Source organism: Caenorhabditis elegans, chromosome X (assembly GCF_000002985.6).
Source record: "Caenorhabditis elegans chromosome X".
NCBI classification, from domain to species: Eukaryota; Metazoa; Nematoda; class Chromadorea; order Rhabditida; family Rhabditidae; genus Caenorhabditis; species Caenorhabditis elegans.
This window is the reverse complement of record NC_003284.9, coordinates 15,707,090-15,725,580: the sequence shown is the minus strand read 5'-3', so window position 1 is coordinate 15,725,580 and position 18,491 is coordinate 15,707,090. Positions and strand designations below refer to the sequence as shown.

Sequence of the window (18,491 nt, the reverse complement as noted above, 5' to 3'; positions counted from 1 at the left end):
TCTAGACAAAATTTGATTTTTATTTAGAAACGTGCAGCGGATTATTAGATTTTATGGCAGCGACGATATTTAAAAAAAGGTTAATTTGTTTTCATAATGTAAAATGACCATTGTGAGTAAAGGAAAATTTTGAAAAGAAAGAAGGTACTTCCGTACAAAAAAATCCAAAAACCTTGCGTGATTTTTCTAAAAAAGTCCTAAAAAGTGGCCCTCGTTTCTCGTGAACTTTCAAAAATTAGGCACAGGAAACAAAAAACCCAGCAAGAAAGATATTTGAAAAGATGAAAACTGTGAAGGACGAAAGAAAACGGTCGGCCGTGCCATCGCGCATTTGAAATGAGAAAGAAAGTCATGCACACTTTCCCCCCTCGTCCTCTCCTCTCTCTCGATTCCGCGCGCTCTTTTTCGCGCGCAACCCAACATTTGACGACATATTGCGGACTTGGGACACTGGCAGACGAAAAATGAGGAAAGTAGAAACGGAGATAGATGGCAGGAATAGTGGACGGGAAAGTGGACGGGAAATTGTGTCACAGGGTGGGAACTTGGAAATATTCGAAATTTTTTGAAAATATTCACAAAAAATTCTAAATGACAGGATAATTGAGTATCAAGTATATGAGACACAAAGATTTTTGACTTTTTTTCCTAAACCTAGTGAAGAAGAATTATTCGTTGTGAAGCCGAAAAAAAAATACAATTTTGTTTTAGGAAAAATAATGGTTCTGATTTTTTTTTTTGCTTGAAATTGAAAATGGCATAGTGAAGTTTTTCAAGAAATTCTGAACCATTTTCTCATGGTTCAAAATTAAACAAAAAGCTTCATTTATATAGCTTAACATTTCCAGTTTTTTCAAGTTATATGTTCTGCAACGACTTGAAGTCAAAACATTTTTTTACATTGAGATTTGGGTGAACTGGGATATAAAACCGACGAAATTCAAGACTTTAGAAAAGTGAACTCTTTTTCAAGTTTTGAACTGCAGTAGGAAATTTTTGGAACTTTTTTCAAAGAGAATGTAGTGTGAATTTTTGTTTTTGAGCAATTTTGAGTTTATTCAAACACAAACTACATAAGCAATACTATTCTTTTTTGCAGGCGGCGCAAAAAGCGTCCCAATATTTCATTTAATTTAAGAAATATTCATTGATGGAGTTGTGGTTTCGATTTAAATTTTTTCAGAAATGTATTTAGATTCTTCTTTATCTTTTTTCTAAATTCATTTAATAATTAAACTAGGCGGACACCGCATTTATTTTTGGTAGCTGATAGAATTTCATACTTATGGGGCTTCTCTTGAAAAGTTTCAGTTTTTAACACTTGATAGTATGTATAATAGAATTTTTATTCACGCGTGAATGTTTTTTTTTCAATTTTTTATTCGTATTCTTAAGAAATAACATTAATAACTGTGAATGAACATTTTATTAATATAATGCTAGTTCTGATATGATAATACTAATTTTCAGTATTTGAATGTTATAATTTTCCATTAGCACCCCCTTTTAAAAAAAGTAGTATTCATTTTTATTTTTAAGTTAAGAATTGGTATTTTCCTAAATCTGGAAATTCAAAACTAAAATTCATATTTTACTTTTAAAAAAAGTGTTTTAATGCGGTGATATAATACAAAAGTACCCAAACTTGCTGATAATTTTCATTTGATTCAGATATTTGGAAAATTAATTAAAATAAGGTGTTTTGCTCGAGCGACTGTATTTTAGAAAATTAACCACAAGAGGTGAATTTTTATTGATTTTTAAGCAAGTAAATGTAGAAATATAATAAAGGAAATCATTTAAATCACTCATTTCCATTTGGAATGATTGGAATCTTAAAGTTTGCAGCTACATGCATCGGAGGAAAGTGCTGAGTGCCAATTTCTTGTTGATCTGGCTCTACCTTCTGACCGAACTGAAATTGTCGTGGTAGGCGACTTGCCGTTTTATTCAACGTTTTAATCATTGATTGAGAAATGATATCCTCAGATAATCCTTTTCCACGGAATGTTTGATAGATTCCTGCGAGTTCCAAGCAATTCTCCAGACGTCGAGACGAGGAGGTCTTGCAGATGTGTTGGAATTTAGCACCGTTCCCCAGATAGAAGTCGGCATCTAAAGAAACTGCAGGACTGACCAAGTGTTCACGGGCGATGACTGCCAAGAATTTCATATCCGTCTGGCGAGTGCCCCACCAGTGATTCGAGTTCTCATGTTTTTCAGGTCGCTCAACAGTTAAAATTTGACGATAATGAGCAAGTTCCGTCTTCATAGCTTCTAAGCGCTCTTCGTAGCTCAAAGCGGAAACATCCTTAAAGAAGCTCGGATCATTTCATAGATCAGTTTGCACAAGTTCTAAGGCGACCGTGTTCTCAAGCGTTCTCCACATCTCTTGGGTATGAATACTATCGCAATAGGCGTAATGGGGATCCAAGAAAGTGGCAAGGTCGTATCGGAGCTGAAATTCTCCGGATTCGGTTTCTCCGAATGCTGCGGTAAACATCTCGCGGATTGTTTCTTGAAATTGATACCCTATTGAATTCGATTCAATAAAGTTGCGGATCGACTTGATGGCTGGCACGACTTGAGAAATTGAATTATTTGGTGCACTGAGCTCCTGACAATGATCCATGCATTTTTGAAGAAGGCGCTGGAGGTATATAAGGTGGTTGAATGTTTCATCACTGATGTAGGTAGGCTGCTCGATGCGGTCACAAAACTTAATAAACCTGTCGTGCTGAAATTATTTTTATTATTATTTTGTTATGAACATGTAGATAAAAACTAACCAAAGCTAAACATTGTGCCAAAAAAATTGCAGTGGAATTCCAGCCCTCTTCGTCAATGCTTGGTACGTCCATTTCCCCGTTGTGTTGCAATTGCATTCTGAAATTTGTTAATTTGCAAATTGATCTTCAAAAATTAAAATAACCTTCTATATCTGGCGTACCAATCCGAATTGTTTCTTATCAAACGAACAAAAGCTCGCAGCTTTGTTAGCCCATTGGAAAATTCTTCAATTTCCAGTAGGTTTGCCACAAAATTGGTAATATAGCTGTAGAAGCAAATGTTGTATCTTTTGACAAGTCCATTTGTTGCAAATACATTATATACATTTTGGTTGGAACATACGAGGTTGCTGAACCTGACATTTGAGAAACTGTAGCTGTTGACAGCACGGCGAAGCATGCAGAGAATATTTTCAGGGTTAATCCTGAAAATATTGGTGTGGAAGGGAAACGTGAGGGTTTTTTCGGGGAAAAAAATTACCAATAAAATACTAGGACGCATGAGATTTTTCTGTAAAATCGAGCTCATATCTATAAAGAGTATCCAAAAAAAAAGAACAATTCTTTTAAAAAGTGATGTTATTGAAAATTTGTGCTTCTTGCGATTTCAAAATTAAGTTGTCAATTTTTTTACTCCCGTTTAAAATATGAGATCTCCATTAAAACACTTACGTTCCAAATACCAACTTCCGCAAATAAATTGCACTTTTGCGCTCGTACAAATCCTCAAAGTAGTGAATGGAAAACGCCATATATTTTTGATCATTTTCTCCTGTGATGTCAATGGTAGCGCTGAGAGGCCCAACAATCTTCTCATAATTGACTAGTGGCTTTAAAGCTGAACAAATCTTGTCCATAGCTTTCGCTAGATCATATGTCTTTGGAACCATGCAGTTTGGACTAATATGTTTTATGAGCTCTTGGAAAAGTGATTCCTGAGCACATTCTAGCGCAATTCCTTGGCTGGCAAAAAAGCGTGCTATGAGCTCACTTGTTTTTCGGACCACAGCTGTTGTGTTTCTGAAAATTGTATTCTTGAGATTGAAACTTAGAAGTAAACGCACGTCGCACTGTTGGAAGTCAAATCCGTGGCCGGGTTTGATTCATAATGTACTCTTTTAAGATAATGCATACCAACCTGAAAACCAAAATAAGTAGAAGAAAGAAGAATCAAATGCAAGAAATTTAAAAAAGATAACAAAAATCACATGGTGCCAGGCTGTCCCATTACGGTTTGATCTACAAAAAATGCGGGAATTTTTTCCCAAAAAATGTGACGTCAGCACGTTCTTAACCATGCAAAATCAGTTGAGAACTCTGCATCTCTTCTCCCGCATTTTTTGGAGATCAAACCGAAAAGAGACAGTCTGACACCACGTGAAAAATTAGGATATTCATACAATGCATACAAAAACCAAACCACCAAAAACAAAGACTTAAATTGTAGGGAGCTGTCTATGTGTACAAACGGCGAATCAGCCCCGCCACAATGCGAAGAAGTGACAGAGTGCAAGTGAACCATTTGATTTAGAGAAGAGGTAATATGTAGGTAGCACTGCACAGTGTTGCGGGTCGAACGCGCGCATTCATTTAGCAGGGTCCCTAATCGATGTTACATAGAATTGACGGGGTGGGTCGGCTGGAACCAGTCTTTGCACTGTGATTCTTTACCCAATGTCTACAACAACAGCTGTGATGAAAAAACTATTGTTTTGGAAAGAATCAACATTAAACAATCTTACTAGGGAGTCTTGTCTAGAAAACTGTCGGATAATTAAAAAGTGTATTTGAATACACTTTGTACCTTAGTAAAATAACCAAAAATATGTATTTTGATACAGTTGTAACGTCGTAATATGTATTTAAATACATTTTGCAAAATTACTTGAATAACCCCATTATAGGTCGAATGATATTTTCTCTGGATGCTAATTTAATGGAGATTCTACATGTGAAATAAAATCTTGCCCGATTCGCTGTTAAGACATGGTTTTATGTCACTGAATGCTCCAAAATGGGTGAGTACTAGTTCTGGGTATTTTGAACGAATGTGTAGATTCAAAATGTGCTTGAGCCGATTTTCGTAATAAAACTTCGCAACAATTTTTTACCACATTTTTAAGACAATTGAAAGTTTTGCAAAAATGTCCTATTTTAGCTAAAATCTGGAACAATTTTTCCTGTTGCAGCGGTTCGAAGTCTACGCTGCTTTCAATAAGACATTTTTGCATTGAGAAGGTAGGAATTCTCATCCTGTGACGGTTTTGGTATTTTCGTCTTAAACAAAACACTGTAAACTGACAAAACAAAAACCAAAAAAGCCATTCAAATATAAAAAGAAGATAATTGAAAACTAACTATATTCTGCAATTCGTTACATGATAAACTTTTATTATAATTTCATTTTTACAATTTCAGAGATACATTGTTCAGAGTTCAAAGATTATATTCAATATACTGATTATTTAATTCTCAAACTTTCCCATGATGACGACGCTTCTTGAAAATGGAATGACGACTTGAAGGCTTCACGCCATCAAATAATTTGCATTGAATACGAACCGAAAATTCATCTTTGCAACTGAAAATTTACTATTTTTTCGTGAAACTAATAAAAACCCATACTTTTTTCTCCAGCACTCGATTGTCGAAAGAACACTTTTAATTTTGGTATAAACGGTGCAAGTATCTGGTTTGACAGAGTATGATTCAATTATCTGAATATGTTTGTAATTGATTTTTTGGGATAGCGATACCCTACAGATTCTTTCACTTCTCCATCAGTTTTCGCTGGCCTTGACTTTGAAGTAGAAATGTGATTTCTAACTTTTCGAGTAAGAGATTTGTTTGAAGCCTGAAAATGACTTTCAAAATTTTTAAAAGGAAAAAAAAATGAAGAACCAGTGCATTCTCCGGATTTTCCTTCACTTGGTTCCACAGCGTACAGTCAAATTCTGACAAAACCACGTTATCTTTACATCTGAAAACTTTGTCAATAATTTGAAATTAAGTGAATAAACACAAGAAAACATTGAAAATACCTGTGCCGGAAACACTTTTGAGTAGAGTCATGTGTGATGTAGAACTTGAAAGAAATGCAAGATTTTACGTCAATTATTTCATCAATTTGCTAAAAATGTTGAAGATTAGATTGCTACAGTTTTTGATATATTTGAAGGTGGAATAGCGCCAGTGGGATTTTTGCCTAAATACACTACACATAACTACCAAAAATCATGATAAAACACTCCAAAAAATGGTGGATGATTCATAATTTCCAGTCAAAGTTTTGGTAAATTGCCAAAATTTTGAAAAAAAATATGAGCGTTTGAGAAAATCCAAAGCAATGTCGCATGTTGCGAGCCCTACAATGTTTTAATACGATCGATTAAATCAAAATTACCGTCTTGAAAATGTAGGAAAAATTTTTTTTTTGGTTGATTTCCAAAATTATGTGTGGCAAAAACTGAGTAATTGTAACTTTTGAAGACAGTAAATAAAAAATGTTCAAAAAATTTTGAAACGTTTTATTGTGACATTCGGTCATTTTGGCACCATAGGAGTAGTTTCTCTTCACTGGTGCTACTTCACCTTTAATAAACTGAGTATTTTATTTATTAGTGGCGCAACTAATTGGCAAAAAACTATATTGAGATTTTAATGAATTTGCCAAGGCTCTACTGGGGATTTTCATAATAAGAAAAATGAATTTCCTTTACACGCTGTTTAAAATAGTCTGAGTTTTGTTAATTTCAATTCCTGATATATTTTGGCCTTGTCCTTCGGTTTGCATGATCTTAGCCTATTATCAGTTCTACGTCGGTGATTAGAAAAGATAGAGGTCAAACATCTCATTTATGCTGCTAAATAATCAAAAACAGGTGAAGGCTAAACTACAGCAATATCCAACAACGCACTTTTCATAAAGTTACCTCCTCTTAAATAAAAAAATACGTACCATAAATCCTCTTGCCTGCATAAATGATAGCAACTCTTCTGGAGTTTTTGGAGTATCTTTGAGATCATTCCCACTTGTGACCAGTGCTAAAATAGCAAGCAGGAATGTCAAAAAGGATACTAAAGGAGACATGAATGGGTGAAGTGATACACAAAATGGTCGGTATTATATAGGGGGGTGCGTTTTCTGAATCATGTCGTACAGAACATAATACATTTTATTCGATCGTACTCTCAAAGATTGATAAATGTGTTATGGATCACTATTCCCCCCATCCACACTTCCCGCCTTTTTGCTGTACTTAATAATTGAAACTCGTGGAAAGGGCCATTGTTTGGCAAAAATTTGAATGCTTTTGTGTGGTTTGGGACTGACGCATGGGAGAAAGTTTGGACTACAGAATATAGTTATAACAATTATGCGGTTAGATTGCGAATAGGTAAAGTTAACCTTTGTTTTGTACAATGGCCACATTAGTTATGAAAATTAGCTTACCGGTGCTAGTTTTCTCACATGCCCAGTAGACCTTTTGACAAAAACAGTCAATATCATTTTGAACTAATTGTGTAAAACTCCTATGTTCACTGGGTTTAGTTTGCTTAAAAACAATCTTTGTTTCCTGTTTCAAATTCCGCATGGTTTACAGAATTGTTCCCACTAGTACGTGTTTTTAAACGCGTCGCAAAATTTAAAATATCTATTCACTAGTTTATTGATAGCCGGCATATTGTTCCAATCGTTTCTATGTAGAACATTCTCCGTTTTTAAAGTTATCAATATATTTTGCAAAATATGTATTCATAATTTGTAGCCCATAATTTGTAAGTTTGTTTCATATAACTAAATGAGAATTTAGAGGTTTAGAAAATAATTAATTTGAATGTTTTAAGATACATAGAAATAAAAACTGCCAAATATGATTTTAAAAAAGTCAGGAAATGTTTTTGTTGCTCAAAATCAAAATGAAATCGCCGAATTTCATAATGAAAATTCGGGAAAGCTTCTCAAAATGTATTTGACAATTTATTTGAATCCCGAACGTTCATAACTTATCTTTAGAAGTTTATCCTTTATGATCTACCTTAAAGTATCGGAGGGCAAAATAAGTACCGGATCAGAATTTAGAACTTCTTTTTGCTGCAGGGTCAGTTTTTTTTTCAGTTTGAAAATTTTTTTAACACACCAAACTTTACATCGATACCGAGAAATTAGCAAATACTCCAAAAACTCACAGGCAAATTATTTTTTCAATCGCCGCATGTTGTGTGGTGAGCTCATTTTAAATGTTTTGTATGATAAAAATTACTTCCATTTTTTGTGTTATTTTTATGTGAAAAAATCAAGAATTCTCCGACAAAAATATTTTTAAAGATTTTTTCACCATTAAACCAAACTTTTTTCAACTTTTATTGTGTTTTAACGGTGTTCTAATCTAACAAAAATCCACAGAACAAACTTCAATTAAAGCTAAAAAGGACAATCCGTTCTTCAAGCGCTAGGCACTGCGGATCTGGGAGTAAGGTGCACGGCTTGGTCGTGATCCCAGTGGGCTATAATCTAAGACACGTACTGCCGGGGACTGTGGCCAATAATTCAGTCGTGGATTGCTTCACTTACCAATAGAGGCTGGATGAACCTAGTGGGTGAGGCCGGACTTGAACTCGTGACCTCCAGACTGCTAGCGGCCACCACTACCGACTGAGCTATCCTGCCCCTTATTTTTGGAACTTATATGCTAAAAATCCTTTCACAAATGCGCTTGAAATCATCTTTTTTCAAAGGAAGTTGAACTTAACGGTAATTTCTTTTAAAACTGTACTCGATCATTTTTGAAAGCATACATTACCCGAAAATAAACGCAGTTCGTTTGCAACGTTTGTAACGTCACTCCGCTGTAATCTAGCTCCGATCATGATTTCATTTGCATTGCAATTTGTGAACCGCACCATTTTCTTCAATTGTTTATGAAAAAATATTTATTAAAATATGAAAAAATATATATAAAACTCTACGATAACCGGTGTCAATGTGACACAAAACAACACTGTCTGGCCTAATATAGACCATGACATACCATGAAAAGACGAGAAAAATGACGGAGGTTTGCAAGAATCTTAACTTGTAATGACCAGAAGCAGACTAGAAAATGAAAGAAATAACAGTCATCGCAGTTCGATATTCATTTGCTGAAACGGGAGCGAACGGGGCTTAGACAAGAGAACCTGGATGATGGAAGGTGGCGGGCGTCGGCGGATGGGGGGGGGGGATGATGAGAATTTTCAGAGGTTTTTTTGTTGGGGGACGGGACGGTACGGAGAATTGTGTGTTGTGACTCGTAAATCGACAAGGTACTGTTTTGGAGATTTGAGACAAAGACTTGATAAGCGGCAATAAAAATGAATATTGAAATAACAATACTGGAAATATTAGAGGTTACAAAAACAAAAAAAAGTCAGGTTCCAAAAAAAAAAAATAGATTCCATCACAAACACTTTGCAACTGACCGGAATGTTTGACAAGTCAACAAAAGAATAAACATATTAAAAACTACGCGAGGAAAAATTGTAATAACAGTGAACGCTAGGTCTGGTTTGTAGACAATCAGGAAACTGCGTGAGCGACGAGTTCATCAGACAGTCCTTTGGTGGCCTTTTCGAGATGTTTGGCGGCTTTGATGATGTACGGATAGTAATTATTGTAGACAGTGTCGCTGGACACTTTGATGGGAAGATTTCTGAAAAGTAGCATGGAAAACGTTTTTTTTTTCAAAAAACAATATACTCACTTGTCAAGTAGTTTTTTGAAAACCAAATGTTCCATATAAACATCTGTAGAAATGAGGTTGTCAGAAATGCTGTGGAAGAGCACACTGATCGCAAGTGTGTTAAATGCTCCTGGCTGCACTCGGTAGTTGAACTCTTCTCGGCGAATGATACTGAAATTTAAATACTTTGATTGACAGCAATCACGCGGTCCAGGCTGTCCCATTACGGTTTGATCTACAAAAAATGCGGGAATTTTTTGTTCAAAAAACATGTGACGTCAGCACGATTTTAACAATGCAAAATCAGTGGAGAACTCTGCGTCTCTTCTCCCGCATTTTTTGTAGATCTCCGTACATCAAGCTGAAATGGGACACTCTGACACCTCATGAGCAATGTGTAATTTGGAATAAATTTGTTCAAAGGTGTTGTAGCGCCAGTAGGGATTTTGTCTAAATACACTTGTAATGATCCAAAACGACCAAATATCATAATAAAACACTAAAAAAATTTTCGGTTTTTTCATAATTTCCGGTCAAAGTTTTGGAATTTGTCAAAAATTTGCAAAATATGAGCTTTTGAGGAAATCCAGAATAATGTCACATGTCCCGACCCCTACAATGTTTTAAGACGAATAATTAAAACAAAATTAAAGTATAAAAAATGTAGGAAACAATTTTTTTTTGGTCGACTTTCAAAATTATGAGTGGCAAAATCTGATAAATTGGAACTTTTTGACAGTAAATAAAAAATTTTGGAAAAATTTGTGAAAAGTTTCATTATGATATTCGGTCATTTTGGCAGCATCGGAGTAGTCTTTTGCACTTTCCCCACTGGCGCTACTCCACCTTTAAGTTCCTTTTGCTGATTGTTTTCCAAAACATTTATTCATGTGACAAAACTCACTTCATAAAATCTCTGCGAGCAGCATCACTCAGTCCATCTATAGACATACTTTCCTTGTGTTGCATCCATTTGACAACGCAGTAGTTGAAAAGGCCACCTAAAAATTATATTCTCAAAACAATCTATAAATATTCAAAACTTACGCTTCACTACTGATCTCTTGTCAACTTGAGGTAAAAATCGAAATGATGAGAGAAGCTTCAAGCCATTCACAATTTTTTCCACGTTCTTTTTGGAGAACAGATCTAGAATTGGCATACTGTCCAGTCGCATACTGATCCATTGATTCGATATCTCAGTGAGCTCTTCCATTTTCTCAATTTCCTCGTCGGACAATTCCCGAGACTCATTTTCAGCCACCGTATGCTCCCAGATGGTTTCTTCTTGAACACTTTTAGGCTGAGTTACTGTACCCTGATCGGCCGCCGAAAATGAACCAAAGATGGAGTCACGTCGTTCCCTCTGAGTTTGAGCTTCTTCTGCTGTCATGGAATGAGTGATTGGGTCAACGAATGCTTGGGCAGATGATTGCTGGTTAAGCCATTGAATAGATGAGTTGCAGTCACCAGGAAGAAGACCATTCATCTGAAAAATGATGTTTCAAAACTGTTGCAATTCTAGAATCTATTTTCTGAAACCGTCATCAATGTGATTATCAACTCCATAGGCCGTGGCTCCTAAACATTCGCATCGTGAATACTGAAATCTTGCACAACCATGTACAAACCCGTGCGCGGTTCGACAGTTTTTTAAAAATTTATTTTGTAACAGTCTTTTATCCTTAACCCAGCAATTGCAGAATATATACAGCTTAAAAATTTCTCTACGGTTTAAAACGTCTACATTTATATTTACAGTGCAGTCCAATATTCTATTCGTTTTCGGGTTTTTGGTATTTTGCTTGAGTTGTTCCAACGCGTGTAACTCAAAAAATATAAAAGTTAGCAGATTATTTGAAACTAACAAAATCTTGCCGGTTACTCTATCTATACTTTTGATATAGCCAAACATGTATAACTCTGTTCAGTAAAAAAATATAGCAGCTGACATCCGGCGGGTTTGTATTTTGATAGGAACTGCTAAGTGGCCCACAGCTTTGAAACTAGATGTTTTCATGAAAGAAAGCTTAATAATAAAATAATTCCCACAAACTTTTCTACACTTTGCAATTTGTTTTGAAGAGAACATTGTGGAGATTATTTTCTCATTAAACTTTCTTCCATGAAGACACCTAGTTTTAAGTTCTGAATCTCTTAGAAATCCAAGTCAGAAACGGACCCGCCGGATGTCAGCTGCTGTAATTTTTTTGGAACAAAGTTGTACTATTTTTTACAAAATAAAAATGTAGAAAAAGTAATCGTCAACATTTTGTTAACATTTTGTTCATAATTTATTGCTAACTATCACAGTTTTTTAGTTACACGTGTCTGCACAACTCAAGCTAATCACCCACAAACCGAAAGCGAAAAGAATATTTTTTTTACTATATATCATGGCAAAATTTTGACTTTTAAGCTCAGTGTTTTAGTCCAAAAATAATGATAAACGAATGTTTTGTTTTTTTTCAATTTCTGGACTATAGTTGAGTATAAACATCCAGCATTCCGCAATCTCAAAATTTTTAGCAAAAGTTGCCGATTGCAAAAAGTTTGCATGTCGCGCACCCCTGATCCAGATGCATTTCGAATAACTGCCTGTTTGACCTCTCCAAGTGTGGAAAGTGCGCCCGCACTCGTAATCTTCTTCTGCAAGTCTTCACATTCCTATTCGCCGTTCTAATCTTGATTCTACCAAGTTTATCGTGCCTCGCGCTATTCGGGAAGCAGTATCTGCCTTTTATCTAGTTTTCTCACCTATCCAATAAATCTGTGATTCGTGTTCAACTAACAAAGTCACGGTTTTTTTTTCAAAATAATAACAAAACCTTTGTATGATTTTACACAATAAAAATTTTTGAAAAAGTATTCTTTATCAGCACAAACCTGCATGTCCTCGGTGGTCTCAAGTCGAGTTTCATCCCGGTCAGTTGCGTTGCTACTATTAGAACTGCCACCATTCAACAAATCTTTAGTGACCTCGTCAACAATACAGGATCCGGGTGGATAGCGTCCGCACATGCAGGAACAAGTGCACGTTGATCGCGAATTTTTTTGTATAAGTTTCATAAGCATCTGGAAGAGCATGATGTTTGACTTGGCAATCTGGAAATCTAATTGAACTCACGTCCTTAGGTACCGTTACCATCTCTGCCGGCGTTTGTTCCAGCTGGTTCAACAGCGATACACTTACTGGCATCTCTTTCGGAATTATTGGAATTACCGGATTTATTGAAGAATGCCCAGGTGGTACAATCGGTGGTGGCAACGGGGTTGAGAGTGCTCCAGCGATTGGCGTAGTAATGGGCACATTGATTGGGGTTGGCATTGGTGGAGCGATGAATGCGGGAGCCAGAAGAGGGTCTAATGGGTTTACTGTAGGCATTACTGGAGCCATGTTTGACACCACTTGTTGAGCAACAACAGCAGCAGCAAGCTGAAAACCGGTATTTTATGATGACAGAAAAGCCAATTATAATATAAAAACTTTCACTATTCCCTTTTTTTTAATTTTTTAATTTTTTAAAACTAGAGGTCGGCAGCTCAAATATTCCTGATTTTTAGGGCTCCCATAAGGTCGCAAGAAACGCGCCGCGCCAGCCTCACGGCGTCACTCAAGCCGCATTTATCCGATTGTATAATGTGGCGCGGAACCTCGAGCGTGTCGGCTGATTCCAAATAACCACTGCGTTGAGCACACATCAAGCTACTTATTTCACGACAAGCTGCGGAACCCCAAGCGTGTCGGCCGCTCCAAATAACTACCTTTCTCACTTCATAGCACATACACAGCGGCGTCGGCGTGAGGTAGCATAATTTGTATTTGAGTGAATTTTTTTGCCGGAAACTTTTTTGGTTATCTATCAAAATTACGACTTGCCAAAAGTAATAACTTTCTTTGAGGTAAGTCCATAATTATTTGACAAACTGTTCAAATGACAAACCTGCTGGGTGTGGTTCACAATTGCCTGAGCTTGAACCGCTGCTTGCGCCACATTCATCAAATTCTCATTAACCACATCCGGTGCACACATCCCTAAATTCTTCGTTTCGGCATTCGATATAATTGCTATAAAAAACAGAGAAAACTATGTGTGGTTAGTATTAGCAATACAGCTCAGATGTCTTTGAAAAAACACAAGTACAACAAGACTGTAATATATATAAAATTATTCACCTGCAACATCCTGAATAGCTGACATAGAGGCGGAGAATAAGACGTTGGTTGGAATAGGCTTTCGCTCAACGTCAACCGCAGCGGGAATCGTAACTGTGTTAGATGGTGAAGCACCATTGTCAGCGATAGTAGTAGCGCCTAGATGAGCAACATAGAGGGTGTTTAGCGAAAAATAGAAAAATAGCTTTAAAAACTAAACTTACCACAGTTCACTGATGTATCCAACTGGCTGGACGATGCACATGAGTTTGATGGAAGGGAGTAGTCGCTGAAAATTGAAGACTTTCATACTTTCCAAATACTTTCCAAATAATCATTTCCAAAAAAAATTTAGGACAGAAATTCCAAAACGCCACAAAGCTCTAAAGCTAACTAGTAAGTACTGACAAATCATGATTAGAATACCCTTGATCCGAAGGTCCATCCTGATAGAAGTTCATCATCTTATCCTCTTTCTGATTGTAGCCATGATGTCCCAAATGAGGTTGTACTTCGTCAGAGCTCTTGTGTGGAGCATCATCATTTGCTAGGTACTGTCGAACGGACATTTGGTGGGATGGCGCCGGCGCCTCGTCGTAACTATTCTCGCTTTCATCCTCCATGCAGGCTTCTTCAAGTGCACGATTCATCGCGTCCTGGAATTATTTTATGTGATTGTCAAATATCGGAATGGTATAAATATTTAAGAAGTTCAAATAATTACCTGCAACCTCCGCTCCCTATTCTCCTCGACACGTTGCTTCTTCTCAAGCCGGGCCTCCTCCGACATGATCCATTCTTTCTTCATGCCAACCTAAAAATATTTCCGTATTTATATATACATATATATTTACAAACAGCTCCTCCAATCTATGCGATTTTTCCGCAAGACTCACCGCAAAACACTTGGTGAGCCGGCAACGCTGGCAAAACCGACGCGAAACCATGTTGATTTCACATTGCTCGTTGAACGGACACCGAATCTCTTTCTCTTTGTTAGCATTGCGCCGAAAGAACGCTTTACATGACTCGCAGGTGATCACATTGAAATTATAGCTGAACGCCTTGTCGCCACATACTCGGCACACCTGAAATTGCGATAAATTGTGTAAATTTGAGATCTATGTCTATGTATTAAAAAAATGGTATAAGTTGATCGCCACTTGATGTATATCATTGAAAAGTCTTGGTATTCCAAGATGTTTTAACATAATTGGCTAAAGTTTTAATAAAAATTTTATAAGTTTAGGCTACGATTTATCACATTTTATAGAAGTTTTGCTTGATGTTCCAAAACGTTTTGCCAACGATTTCAATTTAATTTTCACTGCAAAAATACTTCTACTCCTACCTTATTTGCAGTTCTTTTACTTTCTTTCTCATTGCCCCCACTGCTACTTGTCGTGTTGGCACGTTTGCGGCTGGATTTCTTACCGCCACCGCTGGTTCCACCGCCACTTCCTTCGTCTTCGTAAAACGCTGAAAGAATCCAATTTGGAAAAAAAAACAGAGTTGAATACTCACGATCGTCTTTATCATCATTATACATTGACATATCCGAGTTCATATCGCTACTGCACGTTGTGTTGACGTATTCGGTGTCTGCAAAACGTATTAAATTGAAGGCATCGGTAAAAATCGCTTTCCCTTTTGAAAATCAATTTTAAAATCAAGCTGTTCAAAGTGTGGAGGCATATAGTATGTGTGCACTCATGAGTCGTACAACCAATCAAAATTAAAAACACAAACCTTGCCAATTTTGGTGCAGGCTCTGCGGTGGTAGCTCCATTGCGGTGCTGCACGAGTTCATGTAGGCGGATCTCCTAGTATTATACATGTTTGTTGCCACGCTGTTATTCTGTAAGAAAAACGTTTTTTTATTCAATACAACGACTGTGATTTGAATATGAAAAAAAAATTGAAAGCATGTTTCTTGTTATGACTTTTGATACACTTCGAAAAAAAAGCAAACGCATACAGACACATACGGCAAACTGTCAAACATGGAGAGAGTGCATATGGAGAAAATAGAGAAACCCCCCGTAGAAGAAGATGATGATGATATGTATCTATCTTTTTGACAGAGAGAACGTTGAGACGAAACGTCTCTCTACAAACTACGCTCTTTTGTCTCGAGGGCGATCGCACCGCCGACCGACAATTTTTAAAGATGGAAAACGAGGTGGCTGGGGGGCTTGCTGCTGCTGCTGCTGATGTTGCTGACTGTCCGATAATACGTACATCTCCCCAAGTGAAACGAAATATTGCGCCAGGAGAGAAAACGAGAAAATTTTCGCGTCGAAAGAAACCGTTTTTCCCTCACTAATATAGACACAAACCTTCTGCAATGCACGGGGGGTATGTACACAGAGTAGACACCGAGAGAATGCCACGCTTGTGAACTGTGTTTTCTAAGGTCGCGCCAATGGAGGTCAGAAAGAGTTCATGTAAAATGAAAGTGATGTTTGCAAAATTGTTGCTTTTGTGTTTAGTTTGACGTAGACAGATGTTTTCTCTTACAAATAAAATACGTCGCTTTCAACTATCACCAAAAAAAGTGATCTCAAACACCACTAAAATGCTGAAATGCAAAAAGCTCGAAACTATTTTTTCAGGGGGCAGGATAGCTCAATCGGTAGTGGTGGCGGATAGCAATCTGGAGGTCACGAGTTCAAGTCCGGCCTCACCCCCTAGGTTTACCCAGCTTCTATTGGGAAGTGGAGCAATTCACGACTGGATTATCGGTCACAGTCCCCGCTAGGCTTAAACTTAAAACTCAAAACTTAGGCTTAAAAGTGGGAGCACGAACAGGCAGTATACCTGACTGCCAGATCCGCAGTGCATAGCACTTGAAGAACGGATCGTCCTTTTTTTTAAATCTTTCAATTAGCCCAGTTGTTAATAAAATTGATTAAAAAGGTTTGGGCCGGCTGGGGCTTTTTCTCGTGTATTGGAAAGACTAGAAAGACTAGGAATTTTGGAAACTTTAATTTTGAAAAAGAATTCCATAAACACTTCCAATTGAAGCACTTTTGTTTAGTTTCGTGGTTCAGGGATGCAGTTGTGGCATAGTAAATGATAAAGCTCTCGCACTCTTTCAAAATAGTTTTGAAACGCTCATCAAAAAATCAAAAATTAACTGCTGTTTTAGCATATTCTAAGCTTTAACGATTCTTTGCGTGTACTTTGAAACAGACAAAGGTACTGTTCAGTTGATTTACATTTTTAGTTTCAAAAACCTTGCCAAAAATATTTGCAAATCTCGTAAAATTATAAAATTTAAACAACGGATCAATTCAATTTTTTTCCGTGAGCCCATTTTCACAGTAGTATTGTGCAAGCACATCAACGATTTTGTTTGCTCACAATTTTTTGAATCTTCCAATATCATGTGCATTACTTTGCCCTATGCAATTAGTTCTCAAGCATTATCAAATTTTTTTCCCGGATTCCAAAATATTTGCAAAAAAGTGCACACCAGGTGTTTATAAGAAGTTCCAAAAACATTTAAGTTAACACCAGGAAAGAGATGCAAAAAAAACACACACGACTTACATACAGATGGCATTCAACGGAAGGGTCGTAGTACTGGTCGTAGTGGGGCTCCAGTTTTGTAAGCGTTGACAACACGGCTCACAAACTTCAGATGATGGTTTTTTGTCAGTTTTTTGTCCCAAAGAATTTACTCGAAATTCCTGAAAAAAGTAATGATAAGGAATGGTAAAGATGAAAGCGTCAACAAGTGAACTAAAAATTAATATGATAAGGAAAATTAGAAAGGGAAAGATGTGATTGTTAATTTTAATAAATCAAAAGAACTTTTCTCCGAAAACAGCACGCTCTTTAAAAAAATCATGATAGTACAGAGGCACAATCTTCAAAATGCTGAAATAGTAAATGTTGGAAATTTCAAACATAAAAACAAATTGCTCCCACCACTAGGGTGCATTTAAGGTTCACTGTGTTCAGAAAATTAAAAGATATTATTCAAAAACTTCAAACTAGTGAAAAAAAACAAACAACGAATTTGATCCCGATTTCTGAAAGCGTGGTTCAAAAACTAGTTAGTAACCCCCGGAAAAAAAAACTAAAAAATGAGAACAAGTCATGAGCACACAATGGGTGCAGGGATAACCTGGGTCGCAGTGACGGCAGACGGAGGGGGACGAGTGAGAGCGTCTTGCGAGCAAGAGACGAGCCAGAGAAAAACACATTCAAAACGAGGAACTAGGAAATAATAGTGACGGAGAGACAACCGACACCACACACCGCAGGGGGACCCCCCCCCCCCCATTACCATCGCGCTCTCTCCAAATCGTTCAGTATTTTTGCAGTGAGCGGGAGAAAGAAGAGATGGACGAGAGCGGCAACAACACAGCACTCTCGTCTTTCCTTGAATCATGCGGGAAACCCCGAGGAAGAAAGGAGGACACTTGGAGAACGTTAGGTGCATCGATTGACCCGGGTGCGAGATTTGCATCACAGGTTTGCCATTATCTTTGGTGTTTGGCGTTTGGAATTTGGATATCTTCAAAGAATGCAAAGGTTGAATGCGCAGAAAATCAAGTTAGAAAAGGGAACACGGGAATCGTGTGCTAAAAAAGCCAAGAATGAGGAAAATTCTCTAAAAATGATGATAAAACTTTCGCGCCAGCGTCAGAGAGTGCGCCAGCACGAGAAGTGCGTCAGTCATCTTTGCTTGCGCAAAAGATGTGAGGCAGGCCTTGAAGGACCATTTGAGCTATTTGGAGATGAAAAAACAAATGGAAAAACGGGTGAAAACCCGACAGCATATGCAAATCAGTTGAAATATAATTTTAGTAT

The 18,491-nt window shown here is 37.1% G+C and overlaps 3 protein-coding genes across 6 annotated transcripts; all 3 read right to left on the bottom strand.

Annotated features, from left to right (window-relative positions):
- Positions 1–1,729: 1,729 nt before the first annotated feature.
- On the bottom strand, positions 1,730–3,935 carry ZK662.5 (uncharacterized protein). Its single transcript, NM_001373602.2, has 5 exons — positions 3,854–3,935; positions 3,462–3,809; positions 2,933–3,214; positions 2,790–2,886; positions 1,730–2,737 (listed from the first exon to the last, which is right to left on the bottom strand). The coding sequence occupies exons 1-5, from the start codon at positions 3,919–3,921 to the stop codon at positions 2,333–2,335; spliced, it is 1,200 nt and encodes a 399-aa protein (NP_001359620.1). The 5' UTR covers positions 3,922–3,935; the 3' UTR covers positions 1,730–2,332.
- A 1,230-nt stretch (positions 3,936–5,165) lies between these two features.
- ZK662.6 (uncharacterized protein) lies at positions 5,166–6,956 on the bottom strand. The gene is made up of 6 exons (NM_001129722.2): positions 6,748–6,956; positions 5,831–5,919; positions 5,691–5,769; positions 5,551–5,643; positions 5,415–5,506; positions 5,166–5,370 (listed from the first exon to the last, which is right to left on the bottom strand). Exons 1-6 carry the CDS (start codon positions 6,877–6,879, stop codon positions 5,262–5,264), a joined length of 594 nt encoding a protein of 197 aa, NP_001123194.1. The 5' UTR covers positions 6,880–6,956; the 3' UTR covers positions 5,166–5,261.
- A 1,749-nt stretch (positions 6,957–8,705) lies between these two features.
- nhr-48 lies at positions 8,706–17,368 on the bottom strand (the record flags this gene model as incomplete). Of its 4 annotated transcripts, none has more annotated exons than NM_001375188.2 (16): positions 8,706–9,481; positions 9,533–9,682; positions 10,416–10,512; positions 10,559–11,000; positions 12,398–12,586; positions 12,639–12,947; positions 13,456–13,580; positions 13,689–13,826; positions 13,892–13,956; positions 14,094–14,323; positions 14,392–14,481; positions 14,564–14,755; positions 15,019–15,146; positions 15,192–15,269; positions 15,417–15,525; positions 17,227–17,368. In NM_001375188.2, 16 exons carry the CDS (start codon positions 17,233–17,235, stop codon positions 9,349–9,351), a joined length of 2,484 nt encoding a protein of 827 aa, NP_001361843.1. The 4 variants fall into 4 exon arrangements, with proteins under 4 accessions (NP_001361843.1, NP_001361880.1, NP_001362159.1 ...); NM_001375189.1 differs by having other exon boundaries at positions 8,716–9,481; positions 13,456–13,547; NM_001375186.3 differs by having other exon boundaries at positions 9,349–9,481; positions 14,076–14,323; positions 17,227–17,235.
- Between the last annotated feature and the right edge of the window lie 1,123 nt (positions 17,369–18,491).

Bases quoted from the DNA above. Each gene is read 5' to 3' on its own strand.
- ZK662.5 (NM_001373602.2), bottom strand. From the start codon at position 3,921: ATGCATTATCTTAAAAGAGTACATTATGAATCAAACCCGGCCACGGAT. The intron at 2,887-2,932 runs GTTATTTTAATT...AACAAATTTCAG, and splicing joins TGGTACGCCAGATATAGAAG to AATGCAATTGCAACACAACG. The intron at 2,738-2,789 runs GTTAGTTTTTAT...AAATAATTTCAG, and splicing joins TGGCACAATGTTTAGCTTTG to CACGACAGGTTTATTAAGTT.
- ZK662.6 (NM_001129722.2), bottom strand. From the start codon at position 6,879: ATGTCTCCTTTAGTATCCTTTTTGACATTCCTGCTTGCTATTTTAGCA. The intron at 5,770-5,830 runs GTATTTTCAATG...CAAAGTTTTCAG, and splicing joins CAAAAGTGTTTCCGGCACAG to ATGTAAAGATAACGTGGTTT. The intron at 5,644-5,690 runs GTTCTTCATTTT...AGTCATTTTCAG, and splicing joins AAAATCCGGAGAATGCACTG to GCTTCAAACAAATCTCTTAC.